The sequence below is a fragment of the Pteropus medius genome, unplaced genomic scaffold (assembly GCF_902729225.1).
Source record: "Pteropus medius unplaced genomic scaffold, Ma_sr-lr_union100, whole genome shotgun sequence".
Classification (NCBI taxonomy): domain Eukaryota; kingdom Metazoa; phylum Chordata; class Mammalia; order Chiroptera; family Pteropodidae; genus Pteropus; species Pteropus medius.
Window position 1 is genome coordinate 2726698 of NW_024350325.1, and position 26799 is coordinate 2753496.

The window sequence follows — 26799 nt, forward strand, 5'->3', positions numbered from 1 at the left end:
AAGGTTTTTGAGTAGAACAAAGATAGCAAACAGTGTAATCCACCTGTTTTTCAAGTGAGCACATGTCTTTGATTCAGGACTTTTGTTTTCCTGGTGGACGTTTGTTTCGTTAGAATGAATCCTGGCAGGTTGGATCAGACAGCAAAGTGGTAATTATCTTGTCAAGAGACATCTGAATCTACATAGAAGTTAACATTTAATTTTAAGCTTTCTGATTAAACTTATTCTTTGAAACCAGAACATGTCCTGATGGTATAGGTATAATAAAATACTGTTTTTAAATACAGCTGCATTATTAAAAATGGTAATATGTTAATAAGTGGAATGTAAGGGCAAAATTTGGTTCACGTTATGCTAATGTCTTATAAATAACGAATCCTGTAGGATTTAAGGAAAACTGTTGTTTTAGTATTATGAAATACCCTATATATGAGCACTGGGGTTTTGAGCATCATTGGAGATTTTTGCACCATCGTTGAGCACTGGGGTGAGGAAAGAGGGAGAAATGCTCAAACTGGGTCATCTGCTGCCGTGGGGTACAATTTTGTCCTTAGGGAGCACAGTATATGGAGCAGAAGATTGAGGTCACCACATGCTTTTCCAGTTTAGGTAGAGGGCAGTCTACTAGCTTATTTGCTCTTCTGTTAAAATTTGAAGACATATACTCTTAGAAAAATAATATGTCAATATTTTCTCTTCTCTTTAAATGTAAATCTATCCTGAGTATTCACATACAACAAAACATGTGTTTAGATTCTTGTTGCGATTCCTCAAGGAAGAAACATGGATTGACTGTGTTTTCTTGATGGCTAAGTGTTAAATAAAGATTTTCCATGCTCAGAATTCATTTTCACCACCTTAGAAAAACAGTATTACTATTTAAATTTTGAATAAGTAGTATATTTACTCCATGGTTTTAAAAAATATAAAAAAAATGCGTTAGAATACCTTGTATCTGTCTGGTTCCTGTTCCCTTCTCCGGAACAGTAAACATTTTTAGTATTTTTATAGATATTATGTGATAATCTTGTCATGTGTTTATAAGCAAAAAAGAAAATTTGCTCATATTCTCATCTGTATACAGTGGGGTGTATTATCTACATTGCTCTTTACTAGGCTTTTTTTTTTCATTAATCACAGAGAGCTTCCTAGTTCTTTGTTACAGTGTTGGTATTACATTTACTATATAAATGTAAATTTATTTAACCAGTCTTCTACTTATGGATGTTTGAGTTATTTTTTTTAATCTTTCAAACAAATTTGCAATGAAAACCCCTCTATAGTTGTCATTTTACGCCCATGTAGGATTCATAATAGGATAAGTTCTTGCTTACCAGCTATGAATTCAACAGTTTGTACTAAGGTATGTTAGAGAAGACTTCTCGAAAAGCTTTTATGTTCTCAAACATCAATTTGAGTACATGAAATTATGCAGACAGAAGTGACCAGAATCATTTTAAATGCTTGAATAAGAATCTTAGTATTGAAAACTGCATCATGATGTACAGATCTTATGACTTCTATCAAATCTGAAGCAGAGCAGTGTTTGTGTTCTAGGTGTGATGGTTTGGGTTTTCATGGCTGGACACTTAAGAGCTGATGCTCATAAATGGGGTTCCCCCAACTCTTGAAATTCTGGTTCTCTGGCCATTAAGAAAGCCTGAGAGGAAAAGAGGCTGGCATGTGGACAGCTCAGGTTTTACTGAAGCAGTCGCATTCCCTCCCCTGCTTCTTTAATTAGATGGAGTTAACACCCTGAAACTTAACTGCCACTGAAGGTGAAACAGCAACCAGGCAAAGCACAAATGAGAAAGCAGCTAAGAACCAGGGGACTTGCTTGACTGGAATGCAATCAAATTTGGATAGTTGGTGTTTTCCAGGGTGTACCTTGGCAAAAATGACTTAAGTTCATTTTAGAGTGATCTTAGCAGCATTCTCAATATAGTCTTGGGTCCTAGAGAATTTTCTAAACCTTCAAAATATATATATGCTCTGATAGAACAGTTCTAAATTATGGAAATAGGACTTTTATAAGCACAAATATCATTTTGTTACCAAAAGTTAAAGCAACCAAAACATAAAGGAAATGTATAGATATCAACCTAGCTTGTGTCCTTAAGCCATCTGAATCCTCAGCAACAAGCTAGTGAACAGCTTATACGGTTGTCCTAACATATATGAAACAATTAAGAGTTTGTCTCAGGAATTTGAGCCACTATGGCATAAGAAAAGCCTTTAACAACATTCATCAAATTAAAATAAAAATCAGTAAAAAGTCATAATGGTTTTGGAGGCCTTATAAGGAGTCAGCAAATCCAACTCATTTTTTAAATACTTAAAAAAAATATTGATAGATTCTTGATATAAGTGTATTATTTTAATATCTATGTCCATTGAAAAACACTACACTTAATCTCCTTAAAACAAGAGATAAGGCTATCTCCCTGTCTTTAAAATAATATTAGAAATAGAATCAGTCATTCAATAAGAAAAATAAATATAAAAGAAGGTATATTACATACATAAAGTCAAAGAATTTAGCAAAACAATATTACTACCAAATATTTTTAGTAGAATCATAAGATAAATTTTAAAAATCTTGGTAACACAATGAAAAATATTTAGTTCATAAATGAGTCAAATACTTAACTATTACCTGACTTTAAAAGATAATTTGAAGAAAAATAAAGAATTTGGTGCTACAAAGGGAGTACCTGTATTCCAAACCCATGTGTGAAAAACAATGTTTAATGTATTAATTTACGCTTAATTCAATATGTTATATTCCTTATGTAATAACTTACTAAAACTTGGTCAGTTAATATTAAAATTTATCTGAAAGACTAAGCAGGCAAGAATCTTAAAGAATATTCTCCAAAACTGTTAATATGAAAGATTTACCTCTTAAATTTTGCAAATAATTATAACCTAATAGTTTTAAAACTCTGTTATATTATGTTAAATTATAAAATTGATTACCATGTAACTTCTAGAAAGAGAATCAAATGTTAAAGAATCAAGAAATGAACTCAAAGCAATATATCATATAGCATTGATATTAATCAGGAGAATCAACTTATATCTACGTATGTTGTTGTAAATTCTAGATGGTCGGAGAGTTAAAAGATGTTTATTGCCGTTCTGTTTGTATAAAATATATAAAACATATAAAACATAGATGTTTATATGTAGGCTTATTGAAATGAAGAGTACTTAGATAATGGGCTTGAATGTATTAAAGGAACAGTTTATCCAGATTATTGCATAAATGTTTTATTTTTAGTTATGAAATACGTTATATCTCTACCACATTCTCCAGTTTCCAAAATGCATGGGAGTAGAGTCTTGGCATCAGAGGCCTGGGCTCTGACTTGGACTCTGTCCCATAGAAGCTGTCTACACCCTTCACATCCTTGAATCTCACCTTCCCTATCAAGAGTTACTGGGAGGATCAAAAGAGAGGAAAGTGAGACACTAGGAACAACAAAACACCATATTAATTATTATTATATGTTTTATGACAAAAATAATTTCTAAGAATATTTTAGGAAATAACGTAAAATAAAGCTGCAGTCCCCAGTCTTTTTGGTACCAGTGATTGGTGCTCCTATGAGAATCGAATGCCTGATGATCTGAGGTGGAGCGAAGGCGGTGATGCTGGCGCTGGGAAGCATCTGCAAATACAGATGAAGGTTTGCTAGCTCTCCCGCTGCTCACCTCCTGCTGTGCAACCTGGGTTCCTAACAGGCCACGGACTGGTACCATTCTACAGCCTAGGGCTTGGGAACCCTTGAAATAAAGGAATACTAATCTCAGCTATTTTGACAAATTATAAAATACTTAGATTTTTTTCAATTTAGTGACTGTGAAGTTATTCCTCCTTCAGGTCTTTAATATTATGACTTTTAACTTACTTTCTCCATCTGCTGTGGAATTGACAATTATTGATAAACAAATAGTAATTGCTTATAAAGAATAAGGCAAAAAAAAGATGAATTGCTGCCATTTGCAACAACATGGATGGATCTTGAGATTATCATGCCAAGCAAAAGAAGACACAGAAAGTTGAGAAGTATATCATTTCATATGTGGGATATAAAACTGAAAGTAGCAAATGAACAAGACAAACAAAAACTCAAACACAGACAACAGTTTAGTGGTTACTAGTGGGAAGGTGGGAAGAGGGAGAAATAGATAAGGGTAATATATGGTGACAGAAGGAGATTTAACTTTGGGTGATGAACACACAGTGCAATATACGGGTAATGTATTATTGAATTATACAATTGAAACCTATGTAATTTTATTAACCAATGTCATCCTGATAAATTTAATTAACAAAAAAGAATAATGGACAAACTCTTCCCCTCTTTTCAAGTATTTTAAAAACAACAGATATCTTAGTCATTTTATAATTGAGAATTATCAAGTATTAATACAGATATGAGTTGTTTAACCATAGAAAGCAACCATAGAAAAGAAAAGCCTTTTTCCATTTTTAACTTAAAGAGCATATTGAGTGTATTTTGCCATTAGTTCTTGGAACATGAATACCGAGGTTTCTTTGTTTATTTTCCTTTAAGAAATTACTGTAATTTTCTTTGCCCTGAAAAATTAGAGAAAACAATCGCTGTGTATTAAATTGTCTTAGGTTTGTTTGTTACTACAGAATGTAGATGTCATAGGGAATGCCTCTGAAAATAAGGAAACATTTGGATTTTTTTTATTAGCTTCTTGTGTTTTTTTTTCAGATTTAGATTTGTTTTGATTATTTGGCCTACTTATTTCAAGAAGCTAAGCAGCTTGTTTCCTGTTTTTCCAGTTCAGTTTGATATTTAAAGTGACTGAGATATTTGGAATGGTTCCAAAACTGAACAATTTTTCACTTAAAATAAAGCAGAGTAATTCCCAGGGCACTTTGGTGTAGAAAGTGAAAATCACTTGGCAGGGCATCTCAGATGGATCTGAGTATTAGCATGAGCTTTTAAAAAATTATTTAACCAGTATTACTACTTGGAGAGGGAAAAAAACAGCAAAGCTTGTGATTGATAGAAAATGGGATAGTATAGTCAAAAGTATAGTACTCTTTAACAATGAACTTAAAGATAAGGGGCAAAATATATTGATTAAATAGTCAATGAATGTGATGATTTATTAGAGATTAGGAAATAAGTTATCTGTAGTATAAATCTTTGTAATGACCAGGATGTCAGCAAGTAAAGGATGGAAAGTTTAAAAAAAAAAAAAAAAGTGCGGGAGGAGAGAAAGGCATTTAAAGTCCAATAATTTGTGTTTTTGTGACCAGGATATAGAGTTAGGGTACTTGTGACAGTCAGGTTTCTGTACCAGTTTACCTAGAAAATTAGAAACTATGAAAACATTAGTTTGCACACAGTTTTCCTGTTTCTGGATTGCTAAATCTATTTGTTTCATGTACATAATTCTCTGCCCCATGGAAATCTTTAAAATCTGAATTAAAGTCATTGTGTGTATGAATTCCAAACATTTAGATATTTGATTAATTCCAGCTCTCATCCATATGCTTTCCTTATATAAACATAAGTTAAATGCATTTCTGTGGCTTATTTTGTGGTATTTGAATGTATATAGTGATTATTATAAAAATCAAAATCATATATTTTACAATTAATTATTAATTCCTTTTGCAGTTGAAAAGGGAAGGCAAAAGAATCCCAGAAGTTTATGTATCCAGACACAGACATCTCCAGATGTTTTGTCCTCTGAAAAAACACTTGAGTTGGCTCAATATAAAGCAAAATGTGAAAACCAAAGTGGATTTATCCTGCAGCTCAAGCGGCTTCTTTCCTGTGGACACATCAAGTTTGAAGCATTAACAGTTGTGATTCAGCACCTACTGTCTGAGGTAAGGCGGTATACACTCTAAGTAGTCTTTCTCACTGAGTTGGGGGGCAGGAACTGAGGGGGGCAATGCTCATGCTCTTGTAAATATCTTTAAATTAATGATTGGTAAGATTAGACAGAGTTCATCTAGTTATGCTTTTGCCAACTCAATACTTGAGTTACTCTAGAAATTCGAGATGGAAACATTTCTAGTAGGTACTTTTCTTCTCTACAATCTCTTAGACCAACAGTAGCTAAAAGATGATTGCCCGTTATACTTCTATGCACCTCCAGACTATATTAGCATTAGCATTTTTTCATTTAAGTTTTTGGCTAACTATGTATATTTCCATATTACAGTTTAATGCTTTGAAAAAAACGAGGTTGATTACATCTGTGGGTCAAAGGATACTTTTGAGGTAACTCCCAGTATTGCTCTGGAGACTCTTAAGAATTTTTATCCATTCCTAAAACAGTTTGTGGTACAACAAACGCAAAACAAATTTTCTGTGCTTACTCTTCCTTGATATACTACAAGGATGTCAATTTAGGAACTAGTTAAAATTCATTGAGAAGACCAAGTTTCTATAAACATATGTTCCTGGCATAGTGACAAAAACTATTATCTGAAGGGAAACACGGGGGTGAGAATGTAACTTGAACTCTTGAGGTTTTTTTTTAATCACAGTTTTAAAGATGGGTATACATGAAATCTCAAGATGAAAACTGATCAATTTCTTTGTATTATAGTTCAGTTCCATCCAGCAAACCTATTTTTCCCATAGAGGCTACTCTGATGTGGTCGCCTATGTGTGGCAGGGGAGACAGAAATGAGTGAGATTTGGTCCGTGCCTTTGACAAGCTACCAAGCCAGTAGACAGTTTAGATCATATTTGATGAACATTTTATAGCTTTGTCCAAATATATATTTTTTGAGAGGGAGAGGGAGACATTTACATCATTTTTAAGTTACAGCAGTATATAGTATTTATTTTTTCTTTAATGTGTAAGGAATTCTACAGTTGTTATATAACCAAGTAAGCTAAATTGGAAACCACGTAATATCAAATTTAGGGAACAATTAGTTTGTCTATTTAGTTATAAACCACTTACTCATTATATCTAGCTTAACAACCCCATGTTCAACTCTTCTCGCTCCTTTATCTCCCACGTGAAATCAGTCATCAAATTCTGTGAACTCTCATCCCACAGTGTTTCTTGGCTTCATCCCCTCTTTTCTATTCCTACTGATGCAAACCTTGTTCAGATCCTGGATAATTGTCCACTAGATTATGGTACTAACAGCTTAAACCAGTCTTCAGGCTTATCCTCACTCCCCTATTATTCATCCCAAGCACTGCTGACAGATTCATCTTTCCAAAGCTTTTCTGCTCTACTGATTAAAACCTTCAGTGGTTCTCCATTCTCTACAGCTCACCTGTTCCATGGGAGCCACCATGGTGTTCCATGGGAGCCACCAGCCTCATGAAGCTATTGAGCACTTGAAGTATACATAGTCAGGCTGATTTGGGATAGGCAGTAAACGTAAAATACACATGTATTTTGAAGACTTCATATAAAAAAAGGTGTAAAATATCTTGTTGATAATTCTCTATTGACTAGATGTTGAAATGGTAATATTTTGGATATGCTGAGTTAAATAAAATATATCATTAAAATTTTAAACTTTTAAAATATGGCTACTAGGAAATTAAAATTATGTACATGGTTCACATTATATTTCTTTTGGATGACTCTGATAAATAACTTGGAATGTGAGATTCTCTTTAATTTGGCACCAACTGCCATTTTTAACCTTACCCTCGCTGCCTGATGTTCCAGCTGTATGATAGGGAAGAAGAGGAGAAGCAAGAGGGATTTGACATTTGTTGAATATTTACTAAGTACCAGACAGTCTTACTTATTAAATCCTCCCCAAAAAACACAAGTTGGAATTTACAAATAAGAAAATTGAGACACAAATCTGTTAAGAAACTTGACTACCATTAGACAGCTAGTGAGAGGGGGATCAGGAATTAAACTCAGGTATAGGAAGTAAAAATCCCCTATAAACTTCCTGTGTTTTTTCATCCTTTGTTCAAGTACCATTACAAGGTACCACTCTTCCTGCTAATACATACATGTTCAGATCTTCCTTATAATGGCATCCCCTCACTACCTGCATTTAATTTACATGGGTTCATTATACAAATAGCCAAAGTAAAAAATGCAATTAAATAGATGAGGCGGTTCTGCCTTTCATGCACCTCATTGAGCAAAGGCCCAGGAGTGGATCTGAGAGGAAGGCCAGAGTCAGCTCTTCCTTCAGCTGTATTCTCAGTCCCTAAACACCGTGTGGGCGTGAAACTTCTCCACTCTGTGATCCTAGTGTTTAAAGGTACTTTCTTCCCATATGACGAGGCCCCTAAAACACAAGCCAAAGACACTTTATCAGGTACTCAGTTGGAGAAAGAGTCGTTCCATCACTATAGGAAAAATCTCACAGGCGGGGCATACTGAGAGATGCTTTGTCAGTCCACAGCAGGGTAAACTCTTAATGAGTTTCAGGGGTACTTTTACTATATGTAAATTTCATCTTACACCTAATCTAGGTCCTAATGCCCATGTAATTGTGACTCCACTGAATTTCTAAAAAGTCAGCTCAAAAACTCCCTCTTTTATGAAGACTTTCTTTGTCTTTCTAGCTCTGCATTCCATCTAACGTCTGGATTCTAGGAGCACTCACATTTCTCTTTATAGGTAACCATTTAGCACTTCTTTTTGTTTTTTAAGATGGGAAGTTCACTGTGAGCAGGATCTGTGTCTAGTTCTTTCTTAGGCAACCACTCCAGCAACTATAGCAGTGCCTTATGCAAAATAGACACACAGTGTATACCTGAATGAACAAATGGATGAGTAGGGAGAATGAGATTGCAGATGTGAGTTGAACATGTAAAGTCTTTATATAAATGTTCTTTGCTAGCTCTTTATAATCAATCAGCAATTATTTACTGATTGCCTAATGTGTACAGGGCACTGTTACAAAATAGTGGGAAAGAAAAGATATAACCAGGGGAAAAGTTAAGTAATTTCTTCAAAATGATTTTCTCTCTTAACTCTTCATTACAGAAGCGATTGATTAATAGATAAGTAGATAGGTAGATGTAGATTTTAGATGCAAATTGATCTATATATATATATATATATATATAGTTATTGCTAACTTTTTCTCAATGGTTTTAGAGCTTTAGATTATTGGTAAAAATGGTTGATTATAGGAGACAGTGGAACTATTGCTTATCATCTTGTTGCAATAACCACAACTTTCCCACTTTAGTGGCAGACAAAGTTCATTATATAGCAGAAGTTTTAATAAATGTCTCAAGACTCTGGAAACTAATACCATACTTTCTGTTTCTCAAAGGACACACTATTGTTTTAGTTTGTTGCATTTCTTGGTTTATCCTTGCATAGCCGTGCAGTATTCTGTACAGACCACTGAAGTGAGGGACAGTTTTGATGGTTGTAATTTCAGTTTCTTCATAGAAGGGTCTATGGATGAGTTTCTAGGTAAGCCTGAACAGGACTGAAGTAACCCCCCAAATCTCTGAATTATTATGTAGTGCACCTCCAGTTCTATTTTTGCCTAAAGCAGCTCCTAAACAAAGGTGAATTTTGAATGACACTAGCAGTCTACTATAAGTAAAATTGTCTTAGAACAAGAAAAGTGGACACAATGCATCATGTGGACGTTGGGGAGGGGATCAGACATAGCACACGTCTGAGCCATCTGAAGCAGCTCTTTTCTGCAATGCCCTGTGATGCTGTTATTCTTCAGTGGCCAGGAAATTCAGACCCGCTGATGGGATGCTGGCCAGAGACTAAGTGCCTGTGTCCCAGGGACTCCTAATTAAATTATGGCAAATCCATTTTTTTTTCCGTGGAGCACTGCATATGTTTAATGTATGAGTGTAAAAGCATTTTTCTATCCAGAGTCTCACCCTCCCTCTGCATTTTATTATACAAAGAGAATTAAATAAACTTGTTATCCGGATTCTAAAGAGTTTATTATCTAAGACAGAAATGCTGATATAGGAACAGCTGAATAAAAAGAAATAGGCAATCGGTATCTAAGTGATAAAACACATTTTATCATCTGTAAATAAAGGGTAAGTATCTTAAAGGGCAAGCAACCAGAAAGAGTTGGGCAGAAACTAACAGTATATGTTTATTATGGTATGGGCACTGTGGTCAGTATTTCACATGGTGTCATATTTAAATCTCTTGATTCTTCAATTTTCCTGTACTACTTCCCCTTAGATGAGGTCATCTGCTTTGAGACGTGACCAGAGAACTGGGCCTGGGTGCTTTAGTTCTACTTAGGTCCTACGCTTCTCAAAGGCAGGGACCATGTCTTAAATTTCTCATAATTTTTCTCAATATGTCAATATCTCATAATTTTTCTCAATATCTTGTTAATTGGTATTGAATAATAATTTGCCCTCCAATTCAGAAGGGTAAATGTCCTGTCTGGGCAATTGGGGCGGGAGGATGATGTCCATGATAAACAGTTAGCATTTCCTGTTAGTGGGTTAGGTCAGGGAGACCAGGCCTTCCGGAGTGTGGAGGTGGGCCATGCATGGTGAGCATGACTTTGGACAGAAGAAGAGTCAGGAGTCTAAACAGGAGCTGGCTGATTGAGGTTCATGGAACTAGGGTGATGTTTATTTTTTTATGCATTCAATGGAAGACTCTTTCTGAGCAAGAGTATTGGTATGTACAAAGAATATGGGATGATAATCTAGCAGCTCTCTGGGCTTTTGACCATCCGGGAATGGGTTGGTTTGGATCCGGACTGGGGTGGAGGTAGCACTAATAGAAAAAGAGCGAGGAATTCGAGACACATTAGGAAGGAAAAACTGACCAGCTTTGGCACAACCCATTTAGACAAAGAAGAGTCAACGATGGCCGCGTGGTTTTCCTGCTGCTGTTACTGGGGTTGACAGAGTCTGGAAGGTATCGATGGCTTCTGGGCATTGTGGACAGGAAGGCTGAGAAGTAAGGTTGGGAGAAATGTCCACATGGGTACTGAAATTTCTTGTCTTCAAATTTCTTTGATAAACAAAAAGATGACCTGGTATTTATTTGTAGTAGGACATAAAAGTTTTCAGAAAATTTCTCCTGGCAATTATAATCAACTTAACTTTTTACGGCAATTTGAAAAGTGATTTAACTTCTTACCAGCTTTTCCTCCTACTAGCAATTTAGTTACCACTGGAAAGTGAATTATAAGCCAGTTCACTGAATGTGTTGCAGGATTGCTCATGGGTGTCTAGTAAAGCTGTGTGGTTTTCTTGTCACTTAGATGACAAAACTTATTGATACTTACTTGAACTAGATTAGTAAACAAACAAAGTTAAGTCTTAAATTTAAGAGATTAAGAGTAATATACATTATATGTATTTTAAAACTTTTCTTCCAATTTTATCCAGGTTGATTTTCCTCAAACTTTAATTTCTACATTAGAAAATGCATCACTTGTTCATTTTAAAAACCTGGACTAACCGATCTGTGATTTCAAAACAACTTAATACTGCGTTTTAAGCATTTAGAATACCACTAAGGCCAAAATGTCTCAATGAGAAAGTGTTTCTTAAATTCCAATCACTTAAATGTCCAAATGACAATGATAATATGTCATTAACTTCCTCAACTCTTTAGAGACTGCAAAGTAAAAAGTAAAAGTTATAAAATAAACCTAATTTCCAACTGTCAAATCATTTCACACTTTTCCTTAAAACACCAGTGGACCATGTTCTAAGCATTCAAATTAAATTTCGCGGAAAACATCCGATTTATAACGTCGTTTTAAATTTGAAGTCACAACACACATGCTTTCATTGTTTTTTACGTAGTTCATAAGCTCATTTTGTATACAGGTTTTGGAGACCAAGTTTCTCTTGTCTATTAGTAAGTGTGATAACCTAATGACCTCAATTAAAGAGAGGAATAAAAAGGCTCACAAATCTAAAAATAACTCCATTATCCATGCAGAGAAGGTCAGTTTTTCTTTCCATTGTACCAGCTGATATTTAAGTAAGTGGCAATCGATCAGTCTAATGTCTAGCTCTCATTTTTCATAAATGAAGGGCTGTGGCTTTAAGTAATCGCAGGCTGCCTGTGCCAGAGGCACAAGCTGCAGCATCAGCTTCTGTGAGGAGAGAGGCGGCTGAGGCATACAGTAACCTGCAGGATGTGAAGTAAGGCTAACCCAGGACCAATGGCGCTACTCCTGGTAGAGCTTTGAATGTAGACAGACCGACTGGTGGGTGGCGTGGCCACCTGTGCACTTCTTGGACAGTGCAGGGGGAGGAGGGAGTTAGAGACAGAAGCTGGAAAATGGGCTGCTCCAGCAGCAAAATGTGCCTCTATTCTCCATGTGCAGCAACAAGGGTAATTAGTATTTGTTTATAGTGCTTTTCTGGAAGAATGTCAGGGACTAAGGCAAAGGTTGTCTGGAATTAGGGGGAAATGCTTTGAATGACAAGCAACTTTTGCCTGCAGAGGTTGAGTCTCATGATCTCTGTCTGCAACACTGATCAAGATGCGGCTGGAGCTCTGACCTGGGTGATCTTGCTGAGGGCATTTTCAGAGAGATTTGAATTCTGCTTTTTCTTTTCTTAAATCTTGTGGTAGGGACTGTACTTTATAAGAAATGGTATCTAATTGCTCTATTTGTGTAAGTATGTGTATGTGTGTGATTGCAATGAGTTGCTGGTCACTTGAAAATTGTTTTTTTGTAAGATTGATAATTGCTTTTTTAATATTGAAAACAACTGCCTGGTTTTCTTCAATTCATTTTTCTAACATCTTCTTAGAATTATATTTAATCCAAAATATTATAATCCTTAGGAAATAATGTATAGATGAGTAAAATTAATTTTGCCTTTAAAGTATTATTTTTTTCACCATAGCTTTATAACAAACTTTTTGTCTTTTGGAAGTAAAGAATTGTAACAAAACTTTTTTTTATTAGCAAATATAGTACAAAGTGCATACAAGTGCATATGTATAGAACATTAAATATTTATCTTAAACTAATTAGGTCCTTACTGCCCTTGGAGCAGGAGAATGAATTACGTCTTAAGTACAGTATGCATTAGCTGAAAGGTTCTGTGGCTCAAAGTAAATATTTTTAAAGCGCCATTCAGCGCTTCAGATGCAACTTTCACAAAGACCTGAGAAAATACAGATTTTCGAAGCACAAATTTCCTTAACAACTAAGGGACATCTGTGTTTTCGAACGACACAAACTGTTAGCCTAAATGATTCATATCTTGGTCTCTCTGTTCTGAGTCTCATTTTCCTAGTGATAACAAATGTATGCCTTACTGAAAGGGACCCTCTTGAAAACATTAGTAACTTGATGTGTGTTTTCCGCAGCGGGAGGAAGCACTGAAACAACACAAAACCCTATCTCAAGAACTTGTTAACCTCCGGGGAGAGCTAGGTAAGAGCTTTTTCCTTGTTAAGTTTTATGGGGCAAGGGACAAATTAGACAGTCTGGTTTGCATGTCTGTACTGTGGCCGGAGTTGCGTGCTGGCGGTTGTTAGCTGTCCCACCCTGGTATCTGTGCAAACACTTACTATCGACATTTCTTTTAAATCTTGGCAGCTTGACCTCAAGTTCACAGAATTCCTGGCACTGATCTTACTAAGCTTAGCAGAGCTACTGATGACCAAAACATTTCTCTTCCTGAAGAGAGGGAATGATTTTGGTAATTGTGTGGATTCCTGTTAAATAATTACATCATTTTTTTTTCTGAACCACTTTTCCTATTAAAGTGTAGAGAAAATTCCCTCGCTGATAACAATTACATTTCACTTTCTCGGGGTGGTTTGTGAGTGGTGAGTATAAAGTTGGAAGGAGCTGCATATAGAGGTAGCCTGTCTGAAGAAGGCTCATTCTGTGCTAATCTCATATTCGAATGGGACTGACGGTGAATCAGTCCCAGCTTCACAGGAAGCCACGTGCCTCTAATGTCTGTAGCACTCGCTGCGCAGCTCTGCTGTTCCAGGCTGAACTCTGTTTTAGTTCTTGTCTCTCCTGGAAGAGTCCTCAGGGTTCATGCAACAGAGAAAATCCTGCCTTCTCCACCTCAACATCCGTGTTGGAGTGCACTGACCGCCTTGGGGTTCCCTCTCCGCTGTGGGCACCTCAGCCCTAGAGAATCAGCTTTTTGCTTTAGCGTCAGCCAGGTCTGGATTTGTTCATTGAAAGGCCGAATTCCTTGCCCTTTGCAGTTTTCTGTGTATGCTAACGGTGTCCATATAAAATGCGTGTAAGTATGTGTGTGAATAATGCAGAGGTGATAGCAGAGATAAAAATTGTGTCCATCTAGTTGTAGGAGAAAATGCTCATTTTTCTTCAGACGAGACCAGAATTTAAACATTGGCAATATAATGTGCTGGACTTAGTCTTTTCTTCTCCAGGGCAAAGATCAATCACTGAGTACGGGGCCAAGACTTCTCCCTGCATTCCTCTTCTCCCTGCATTCTTCTTCTCTTTTCACCTCTCAGTGGGGGACAGTGCTAAACTCCTGGCAAACCCTCCAGATTCTTAATACTTCGACAGGGCATCCTTTTCTCCTGATCTTGTTTTAAGGCTATGGAAATAAAGGACTCTGTTTGGAAAAGTAATTTTAAGACAGACGGGAACTTCTGGACCCCAAAGACTTGAGAATGCTAAGGAAACAGTTCAAGAAAACCACAGCTGTGAAACAGCTCTCAGAGACTTTTAAGGCTTTCTGCCCTGTTACTAACTAGACTGCTGCCCTTTCGATTACCTAAATGACTAACTTAATTTGTTTTTGTCTGTGCCTTAAGTAATGTCATGGATATCGAGTTAGGAGATCAGGCAAGAGGCCTTTTTTGTGTGTTTCATAGTTTATTATAATTCAGTGGAGGTGGAGATGAGCCTACCTGGTGGTTCATGTTTCAGCTTCTCCCCAAGACAAGGCAGAAATGCCAGTGGAACACTGTTCTCATTCACTCTGCTTGAATGGGGGGGGAATCCTCTTTTTACCTTTTAGTGGATAGCACAGTTAAGTGATTTAAATTGGGATCAGGTACTCAGCACCTCCACTTGGTCACATAGCCTGACAGGAAATAGCCGTAACAGTTTGTACCCACTCTCACCTTTCCGTCTGTGATAAGGAGAGTGTATTCTGGTGTGCTTTTACCGCTTCTCTCACAGTGTCAGGATGCAATGGTTGGCTTGTTTGTATCATTCGGTCACCCAAGGCTAGACTCTTAGAGAATGTGTCATTGCAGCTGTTGAATAAGGTCCAATTGCTCAAGTAACAGCATAAAACATTTTGGGAAGGGTTTTGGTTCTGTGAGAGCACAGAAGAGAAGCTTTTATGTAGTTCTTCTGATGAAACAGTTCAGGAAGAATGCCCTCGAAGCTGCCAGTTCGATTGTTTGCAGCATGAGCTGAGATGTTAAAAAAAAAAAAGTTTACATAGCAAAGTTTAAAACTCAGTTTTAAAATTTGAGGTAGGAGTGCACACTATTCAGATTTAAATCTTTGGTAGCTGAGTGACCTAGGGTAAGTCACATTACCTGTCAGTCTGTCCCAATTGCATTCCCTATAAAATGGCAGTCATAACTATCTACCTCAAGGGTAGTTGTGAATTTACATGAGTTAATACGTTGTAAAGTGTCTAGCACCAATTGTAGACACTTTACAACGTATTAACTCATGTAAATTATTCAATCGTAGTACAATTGAATAGTAAGTAGTAAGATATATGCACTTTTATAGCTGCGTAGTTATTAACCAAATTGGCTGTTCTGTAAGAGCATAGACTATAGTGTAGAAAGGAATCGTAATTAGACGAAATATTAATAGAAATCCCTCAGGACAGGTGGTTTTTTTCTCTTCACACTCAAATGGAAGTGAGTTGTGATAGATCCCTGCCTGATACAGTAGAATCCATAGTCTAGGGTTTTGTCCATCTGCTCCTAGTTCGAAGTTACCTAATTTCTTTGAGTACAGTTTCCTCCCTAGTAATACGAAGTCATATGTATTTTGCTGGGCTCTTGGGGAGCTTGAATTAAATGGTAACACATGAAGCAACCAGCATAGTGCCTGGTCCATCACAGGCAACTCAAGAGAAGAGAGGTGCCACCATCACCATCATCTGAGTAGCCACCTTTTCCCTCTGAAACAGTGGGGGACCATTGGTGTCAGTCTCCCATTAGGTAATTTTTCTTTACCTTCTCTATTATAAATTGGGACAAAGTTCCCGAACTGCTAAGAACCGCAAAGAATGAAGGACAACTCATAAAGGCAGGAGCAGTAGACTCCCAAGTAGAGTCTGCACTACTGACCTTCAGAACCTAACTGCCTCCCGTTGTCCCCTCCATGGACTGACTTTCTCACTCGTTACCCTGATACGCGTTTCATACTGCCCAGTTAACCAGTTTACTTCCCGTGTAGCCTGCATGTTTCTACCATACGAGCCACACCCTCTTCCTGGAATGACTTTTCACTTGCTTGTGCAAAAACTCTTCAAAAACCCTCACTCAGTCCTCTTAGAACAAACCTTGAGGCTCCATTTGCTCCGGTGAGTCTTCGATTCCTCACCTTATTATTTCTTGTATCTTGTGTTTTCCTGTTGTCTTCAGATAGTGAACTCCTTAATTGCAGAGATTCTTTCCTGCTTCCTATGAAAAAACTATATATGATGCTTTCCATATTTATGAGTAATCGATACATATTTACGGCTTGAGGTTTTAAAGTTCTTTTTTATTTGAAGTTTTAAAGTTCTTTTTTCTTTAAGAACAGTATGTAAAAAGTAAAGAAAATTGTGATGTGAGAGGAAAATAGCTCATAGCTCCATTACTCTGACATAAATTTTATTTTTGTATATTCCCTTGTCTTTTATATGAATGTATACAAGTACGAACTGATTTTTTTAGTAAGGTATAATTTACATACAATGGGATTGTTCTATCATTTTTGACACACACATATACTCATGTAGCCTACACCTTTATCAAGGTATAGAAGATTCTTATCATTCCCAGAACATTCCCTCATGGCCCTTTCTAGGAGCCTCCTCTTCCCCTAGAAGCAAACACTGCTCTGATTTTTATCACCACAGGTTAGTTTTGTCTCTTCTAGAATTTCATAGAAATGGAAATAAACAGTACATTTCTTTTGTGTCTAGCTTCTTTCACATAGCATAATGTTTTTAAGATCCATCCACGTTATTTTATGTATACTCTGGTCTTTTCAACTGATGTCAGGCGCTTTTCTGTATTGCCTCATAGTCTTCATTATGGTCATGTTTAATGACTGTCGGAAAGTCATATCGAGTGGATTTATCATAATTTCACTTACCCTTAAACAGTGTTGTAGTGTAGCGAGGGTTTCATTGTCATCTCTTTTCCCATCCATCCCATGGCTTCAAGTACAACCTATAGGCGTGATGACTTACTGGTTTATTTCTCTAGTTCTCTCCTTCCCAAGCTGCAGACGTGCTTTTCCTAGTGAAGAGCTGCTCCAGAAGAGCCAATCCAATGTAATCAGACCTTCCTGACTCTCCAGCCCCTTGCTTCCGGAACTCTCTGCAGTGTCTAATCATTCACACCTATTCCTCAAAGTCTCTTCACCATCTTCTGTGGTGGCATTCTTGTTCGCTCACCCCAAAAGCCAACAACTGAGGTCAGACTCCTTTTCCCCCATCCTTCACATGATATCAGTCTGTGTTCTAAATATTGCTCATATCTGGCTCTGCACAGCATTCCAGCTGCTGCTGCTCTAACTTAAGCCCCAAGACTTCTCATCTAGAACATATTACAATGATCACTTAACCAGGTCACCTTGTCTCCAAGCCTGCTTCTCTCTATATGCTATCAGGATTGTATTTTAAATAAATCTCACATGTGTCCTCTACTGGCCATTTTTAACAAACATAAATGACTCCATTTTGGCTTTGAGAAAAAGTCCAGACATACTAAAGCCACCATGTATGATTTGACTATAACCTTGCAGTCCAACTTTATGATGTTTGGACGCTCATTTCCCTTTCTTCACATTTTCTTTCCCCTCGCCAGGTCCCAGCCATGGGTTTATTCATACCTCCTTTGCACATCCTTGTCACATGTTATCCTCCCTGCCTGAAATGCTCTCTACTCTTTCTACCACCTTTCTATTTTTTGCCCCTCAAATGCCTTCTCATTACTCATATTTTCAGTCCTACCTAAAATATCTTGTCTTCAATTGAGTTTCACCCAAACCTTTCAAGTAAGTTAATTAATCGTGACTTCTACTATGCCCTTCAAGGTTCTTTGCTCTTTTATTTGTTGATAGACCTCTTCTCACAGTCCAGAACTGTGAGCTCTTAAGGGCAAGGCCAGTCTCACCTTCATCTTTGTAGCTCTATAGCTAGCATCTCGTGTCTGGCACTAAGTACCTCAGTGAATGAATAATTTTACTGGTGAGGACAGTAGCTAGGGAAAGTTGCTTTTATCCTTATACTATGCTAATATTTGATTGGGGTTTGTGTATAAATGTTTTCCTACAAACTGTTGAAAAATAACTTGTCTGTTTCTAAATGAATAATAAAGTAAGGCGAGCAATAATTCTCTTGGAAACTTTTTACTTTATGTTTGACAATCCCAGTTAATTAGATCATTTTGAAAGTGTCAGCCCTTGAAGTAGATTACAGTTCAATTTAATAGCCTACATCCATGGCAAACGTTTGGCCTCTGAGATAGGGGATAAATAAATGTGTCATTCTGATTCTTTGTAGTCATACCGGTGTAATAGAGAGCCATCATTATCTTTTGGGGTTCCTGGATTTTTTTTTTATAAATGTAATCATCGAAATTTAAGTGAAGAAACTTTTATATTTAAAAACTATTTTTTAGCCACCAGAATTCATAACTAACATCTTTTTATACATTTGTCCTGTTTCTATTTCATGATACAAACCAAATTTTATTCTTAATTCACTAAAAATTTTTGGAATTTTCATAATAATGACATAAAGGCTAGTTGGTTTTGCCCTCTCTATGTAAAAATTATACGATGTTTGTGGTGTTAACATTTGTTGAGTGCCTACTCTTTCCTAACATCAGTTGTTCAGCTATAAGTCTGCTGGTTTGCATTTTATGAAAAAAATTTGAGGCTTAAAATTTAAGTAACTTTCCTAAGGTCGATAAGTTAAGCACCTAGATAAGAACTCAGAATGTCGAGACCGGGGGTTCCTAACCCCCAGGCTGCAGACCGGTACCGGTCCGTAGCCTGTTAGGAACTGGGCCGTCCAGCAGCAGGTGAGCGGCAAGTGAGCTAGCGAAGTTTTATCTGTATTTGCAGCTGCTGCTCAGCGCCAGCATCACCACCTCCGCTCCACCTCAGATCATCAGGCATTAGATTCTCATACGAGCATCAGTCCCTGGTGCCAAAAAGATTGGGGACTGCTGGTCTAGACTACATAAAAGAGACAGCATGGTGAAGCTGTTTGAAAGGTTAAAAAATCATTTGATATAAACAGTACTTTGCACTAGTAACTAGCTTTGGAATCACTTTACTTGAGTTAAGAGTGCAAGAAGTCTGGTTAGATTAAAATATGTCTTGTTATTACCTATTAGGGAAGAGTGACTTGGCTCTATGAAAGACATTGTGCAAATTGTCTAATCAACACTTCACAGTGTCTATGAACTCGAGTCTACCTCACACCTTATGGAACGTGTTAATTCTTTCACTGTTCTAGTTTTGTCTACAGTTGTGGTTTAACAAGGCTATGTATTAAAGTAATTTTAAAACTCTTTATAATTAAGTCATTTTGGAGCTACAGAATTCCAGAAGTGATTTTTGAAATGGGCTTTAATGAATATCTATTAATAAAAACCTGTACGTCAAAAAAGAATTATCTCGCTGAGTTTATTGAAGATGGAGTTGAAACCACCTCAAACTTAGATCATTCTTTTCCTGTCCATGTCTAACTGTTTTAAACATAGACTTGAGCTGGCTGTTTTCTTCCACCTGTACAGATGCATAGTATTACCAAGTTATCTTTTTTGAGAGCCCATTGGGTCTTCTTCCTTGTCCTAACTTGTCCTTGTTCATTTTTGATATGTTCAGTTTTCCCTAATTTAATGTCATTTGTCTAGAACAGTGGTTCTCAAACTTCATTGTGTGATAAAGTACACCTGACTGAAATGCAGATTCCCAGTTATGACCCAGGTGGCTTGGGATGGATTCCAGGAATTTACTTTTAATGATCATCCAGGCGATCCTGATGCAGGTGCTCCCTGGACCACACTTTGACACCGCACTAGCTATCTAGAATGTTGTTTCTTTTATGTAAAAATGTATATAAGAATCAAGCACAGTAGGAGAGTAAGTAATAGCAAGTAGCTTTAACTGAATTGAGTCCATTTTTGTGCACAGGCTTCTAAATTTAATGCATATCAATAATGTTTACCTGCCATTTTGAACTTTGTACCCTAAACATGAATTATCAGGGAGAAGGAGAGCCAGAATAGTACCTGACTCAAAATCATCCTTTTATTAACATCATATGTATTCTTTTGATTGAAATGTGATTTCCTTAAAGTCTTATTTTTCTCAGGCCTTAAGCTTAGAGCATTATGTCCATTATTCAGCAGGTTTTCATCTCCAATCCACTTTCACGCCTAAATGTTTTCATTGGTCCATGGAATGTTTGCTGTTGTGGGTACGAGAGCATCTGTTTTATAACGTGGTGTCGGCCAGTGAGTAAGTTGAAAAACAGCAAAGCCTTTTATTGGCAGGGAGAACCTGAAGCTCTGTGGATGCCCAGCCAGCACCTGTGTACTAAGATCAGCTGACTAGGCCAGGTCATCATCCCACATGCAAGGAAGAGTTTGTAGGGACTAATCAGTATAGCGGGGGAAAGATCATTTTTTGCCTGCCTTATCTTGCAATCTTTCTAGCTTTTCAAGAGAATTAAGCCCTCATACCCTGAGGTATCCATTGTATTTGGAATTAACTTCTCTCTTATGCATCCCAATTTGAGAAAAGAGCCACTCAGATCAGGTTCTGTGTTCTGTGCTGTAGAACCTGCATTGAAAAACACTGAGCGGATTGAGTTCCAGACCCAATTCTGCCATTTCAGTTTCCTCTCTAAGTAAATGAGATTTAAGATAATACCAATTTTATTAACTCAAAACATTATTATATCCTTTCTTCTGCTAACTTTGGGCTCAATTTGTTCTTTATCTGTTTCCTTGTTAAACCACAACTGTAGACCAATCTAGAACAGTGAAAGAATTAACGAATACATAAGGTGCGAGGTAGCCTCAAGTTCATAGACACTGTGAAGTATTGATTAGACAATTTGTACAGTGTTTTTCATAGAGCCAAGTCACTCTTCCCTAATAGGTAATAACAAGACATATTTTAATCTAACCAGACTTCTTGCACTCTTAACTCAAAGTGATTCCAAAGCTAGTTACTAGTGCAAAGTACTGTTTATATCAAATGATTTTTTAACCTTTCAAACAACTTCACCATGCTTTCTCTTTTATGTAGTCTAGACCAGCAGTCCCCAATCTTTTTGGCACCAGGGACTGGTGCTCGTATGAGAATGCCTGATGCCTGATGATCTGAGGTGGAGCTGAGGTGGTGATGATAGTGCTGGGGAGTGCCTGCAAATACAGATGAAGCTTTGCTAGCTCACCTGCCGCTCACCACCTGTGGTACCAGTTCATGGCCCAAGTGTTAGGGACCCTTGCCTTAAGGAGTAGAGTTAGGTTGTTTATTTGGGATCTTTCTTTTTTAATGTAGGGATTTATTGCTATGAACTTCCCTCTTGGAACTGCTTTTGCTGCATCTCATACATTATGGAATATTGTGTTTCCATTTTCATTTGGCTCAAGAAACTTTAAAAATTTTCCTTTATTTTTTGTTCTATTGTTCAGAAGACTGTTGTTTAATTTCTGTGTGTTCATGAATTTTTCAGTTTTCCTCTTGTATTGATTCCTAGTTTCATACTACCATTGCGGTCAAAAACGATACTTGGTAAGATTTCAATCTTGAATTTGCTAAGACTTGTTTTTTGGCCTAACACGTGGTCTATCCTGGATTATGTTCCATGTGTGCTTGCTTAAGAATGTATATTCTGCTGTTGCTGGACAGGATGTTCTGTTAATGTCTATTAGATGTATTTGGTCTATAGTACTGTTCAAATCTGCTATTTTCTTATTGATTCTTTGGATCATCTATCCATTGTCAAGAGTGAGGTATTAAAGTCTCCAACGATTATTCCGCTATCATTAATTTACCTTTTATCTCTGTTATTAGATTACATTTAATAATGTGAGAGTCCTTTGTAAAGTATGAACTGAGTTTTAAAGGTTAAATGATATTATTTATGGGAGAACTGATTTGATAATACAGTTATTTTGTAAAAGTAAATTTGTAATAAGTTATGACTAGTGAAAGGCTTTGAAATCAGTTCATGTCAAATTAATATAATTCCCAAGAGCAATCAGAAAGCCATTTATAGCTCATTTTGAAATCTGGTAAAAGACATTTGTCTGCCACAGGTTTGCCAAATTTCTTGATTGTGTGAAAAAGTAGTACCTTTATGGAAGCAAAACTTGGTGCTTATGAATAAGTGATCATTCCAGACAGTCGGTGAAGACTCACTCTACAAAATATAATACTACCTATTGTACTTTATCTTCACCAAACTGTAAGGTTAGCGGAACAGGTAGTACTTATTCTTACCTTGCATATCAGGAAACTGATACTCAGAAAGCTGGAAATGCCTATCGTCGGATAAGCTAGGTTCCCAACCCTTTTGTTGTTCTGTAGGCTATTGCCTCGCCACAGAGTAGCAGTTTACTTTTTTTAAAATGGTACCTTGGTTACTTTGTTTGGTTATATTACTGTCTCCAATTTTAAACAGATTAGATTTTGGCTTAAGAGAGTAACCCACATAGTCACTTGCCCTGGAAGCAAATCATGACTGGATTTCCCTTCATAGAATAATATTATGAAATAGTCATGTGACTGTGGTAGAGGGTGGTGTGTCCCCATTCATGGTTCTGGGGTGAGGGTACAGAGAAGTAAGATAAGGTATATATTTGTCTCTCCCTTTTATGCACTGTTGGCAGCATATTATACACGCTGTTTTGCACTTTGCTTTTCCTCTTAACATTTCTTAAAGATCAATACATAAAAATATTCTGTCTTTTTTTTTTAACAGCTGTATACTAGTAGATTGTAAATTAATAAGTTAGTGGAATTGCTGGGTCAAAAGGAATATGCAGAGAAAACAGACTGGCTCAAATTGAGGAACATTCTACAAAATACCCGATTCTTCAAAATTGTCAAGATTATGAAAAACAAGGAAAGATACACAGATTAGAGAAGAGTAAAGAGACATGATAGCTAAATGCAGTGTGGTATCTTGGATTGGATCCTGGGACAGAAAAAAGGACAAAGTTTAGAATTTAGTTAATAATAATGTACTATGTCTTAGGTTTGACAAAATGTCCCAAAGTACTATATAGAGTTAATTTTAGGGGAAACCATATTAGAGGTATGTGGGAACTCTCTGTTATATCCTTGAATTTTCTGAAAAACCTAAAATTTAATTCTAAAATTATAAGTTTATTATTTAAAAAGGGGCATTAATAGAAAACCTAGTAAAATCTGAATAAAATCTGTAATAGAGCAGGAGTCCCCAACCTGCCTACCCTCGCCATTAGGAACCGGGCTGCACAGCGAGGAGGTGAGCAGCAGGTGAGTGAGCAAAGCTTCGTCTGTATTTGCAGCTGCTCCCCAGCAATAGCATCACCACCTCAGCACCACCTCAGATTGCATTAGATTCTCATAAGAGCACCAGTCCCTGGTGCCAAAAAGGTTGGGGACTGCTGTTAGGGTTAATAATATTTTATCAATGTTAAAACTTAATTTTGACAAATGTCCCATGATTATGTAAGATGTTAACATTTGGGGAAGCTAGATGAAAAGTATACAGGGACTGTCTGTACTCTGTACCTTTTCTATAACTAAATTATTCCATAGTTAAGTTGGAAAAAAAAACAAAACAAAACTGTTTACCCTAAGAAGTGCATGTTATTGAAGAAAGGAGCGAAAGCGCCCAGAACTAAAAGCAGGTGTCTGACTTCCCAGGTGGCCAGAGAGCGATTGAGAGAGGGACCCAAAGCAGGCAAGTAAAGTCGATTGCAGTCATTTCTGATAGATTGTACAGAGAAGGAGAACTTGCTCAAGGAAGGGTTGGCACCCACAGCAGGCCTGCTGGAAGCATCTAGAGAGAATGTGTGTATGGGGAATGAAGTCCTCTTATTTTCCTGTTTGTCTTTTCTTTCTGTCACAATCTCTTACATGGCATCACCGAAATTCGCATGAGCTTCCATGTGACCTTACCTCCCCGGTTTTATTTTTCCTTTTCTTTTTTATATTTTATATCCAATTTAGACAAAATCACCTAAAAGTTGGGAGATTTCTATTGTGTATACTGTCAAGAACAATAGGAGTAGAGAGTGAAGGTTTGAGGTGGGTGTGTACTGTGGCTCCCTGTCGTGTGTATGTGGTATGTGTTCTTTATTAGATAAGCAGTGCTTCTCTTTAACTGTCACATTCTGTCACGGCCCCCAAGCCTGTCTTTGAGGACTCTTCAAATACATTTGAATTGGTGGACTTTTCAAGGCTAGCAATAACAGTAGCATTTATCAGGCACTGGGCCAGGTGCTTCACATGTATTATTTAATCCTGTAGGGAAGGCACTAAAATATTATCTCCATTTTAAAAATTAGGAAATGCAGGCTTAGAAAACTTAAGTAATTTGTCCAAATGACATAGCAGGTAAATGGTGTGGCTGAGATTAACCTAGGTGTTCTAGTTCTATTAAGACATTTGTGTTTTGGGGAATTAAAATGTTTGTGGTCGTTTCATGATAAAGCATGCTACTCAGATATAAAAATTAAGAAATCTCTATTATTTCAAAAGGATATTCACATTTTAGGACCATGATTATGTAAAGTTTTTCTCTGCAGACAGTACATTTATCAATCACCAAAGAGAAATTAGTTTCTACGATATGGAAATGATGAAAATCTGACCTCCCCCTCTTAGGAAAGCCGGCCAAGACTAATTAGGTAATGGCTTCATTTCCGCCCCTCAGGGATAACTGCTAAAGAACCTGAGACGAACAGTTCTATTTCTCAAAGGCTATATTTGACTGTGACATTGGGCCTTTTCTAGATGTCGTCCAAAGAATTATTTAAAACGGAAATATATGAAGCGTTTTACCACTTCTTCTGAAATATCTTTTCCTTGCTCAGTTGTTCATGTTTTAAACAGTCAGGGAGTGTTTCTGTTCTGTCGTTGTCCTGAAGTTCTCAGGTCTGGTTCATCCCAGAGTGAAAACGTCAACTTCTGATCTGTAACATGGCCTTATGTTTTAGGGCTGATTTTGTAAATCAGTTGCTTGCTTGCTTGCTTGCTTGCTTGCTTTCTTTCTTATTTCTGAAAACTGTATTTCTCATTTGAAGGTGGATTGCTGGAGATAGCTTTTGCAGTTCTCCAATATGTGTACAAAAGTTATAATCCATCAATTTTTCTACAGGCAGTGGTATTCTGGCGCCTTAATCATAGACATGCTTTTTAAAATTATTAAAACACCGAGGACAAAAGGATTGCTTTGTACTGTGTGTATTTTGTATTCATGCAATAACTTCTTAAAAACAATATCACCTAACACTGAGAAAACTTGCTTATTAGTTAAAATTCTGAAAGATGTTATGTTTGGTTTTTGCTTTGTTGGGGTCTGATTGACTGAAAGCAAGCAGAACTCAGGAGAATAAGCAGGAAGAGACAGGACTGAGAACAGGAGTAACAGCGAACAGAGGTGGCATTAGAAATCTCTCCCGAACTGTAATAAGTACAAGGAAAAGTTCATGACTAAAACCTGGGGCGATGATCCCCCTTGCCCTCCACACAGCGTGTCCAGGAGCATTCTGAGGACCCTTGATCTATGTGTGTGTCTCTTAAAGTATTTCGTGAGTCTTTGTGCCAAATAAATGTTTCCTCGGGGGCCCAGCCCTGTTAATTCAGAGTAAAGCCCTTTGGGTGAGTGATTATTTCAGCCCAGCTGTTCTCCACTCACCACACCAGGGAGGTAAACAGAGCAAAGGTCCGTGCACAGCTGCAGGCTGATGTCACCATCTGGAGCTCGGCCTGCATGCTGGACTGTGTACTAACAGCGGTAAAGCCCTCGCCCCCCATCTGACCCGGCTTCCTTCCGCCTCCCTCCTGTCTGTCCTCCCTTCACCTCGCTCACAGTGGCAAGCTTCCCTTTAGAAGCGCTTTAGTTTTCGGTTCACTTAGACATGTCTTTCTCCGATATGAGCATTTAGATGGGCTAAGATAGTGTCATCATTTATCTCCACCTTTTTTTTTTTTTTTTTTTTTAACTTGGCTGATATCTGGAGCTATAAGGGAATTAAGTGAAAAGGCTCTGAAACCAAGATTTCTCTGACTAGGAAGCTCTTTGATGCCTTTATTGACTGCTTGCCAAATATTTTTCTATTGCCTACTTTCATGTAGAGTTCTAATACAGAATTCACACAAGGAAGCTTGTGGCCTCATATTTTATTTGTGTACTTTGTAAAGCCAGCAGAAGTTAAGCTTATGTTTACTCCTTTGACTAACATTTGCCTTCCTGAATCATTTTTTTCTCCTTTGGTAATTAGTGCAATAAGAGGAAAAGTGAATATGAAGAGTGTGTTCTGTAGCAATCAACATAGCCATTATCTTTTACTAATTTTTTAAAAGAAAATAACTTTCAGCGTTTAGTCCCAAAGGACTGAGTTGTCAGTGATATTCCATGTTATGGCCTCTATAAT

General features: G+C 37.1%; 1 protein-coding gene across 10 annotated transcripts in view; it reads left to right on the top strand.

Moving 5' to 3' along the window:
• Positions 1 to 26799, top strand: part of MTUS1 (microtubule associated scaffold protein 1) — a 134111-nt gene that overhangs the window by 94814 nt on the left and 12498 nt on the right. For 9 of the 10 annotated variants that reach the window (XM_039839294.1, XM_039839292.1, XM_039839293.1 and 6 more), the window contains 2 exons: positions 5670 to 5884; positions 13306 to 13372. In XM_039839294.1, the coding sequence (XP_039695228.1) occupies positions 5670 to 5884; positions 13306 to 13372 (282 nt within the window). Of the gene's footprint in view, positions 1 to 5669; positions 5885 to 11438; positions 12316 to 13305; positions 13373 to 26799 lie in introns of those variants that run through there. The other variant, XM_039839299.1, reaches the window with a different exon arrangement.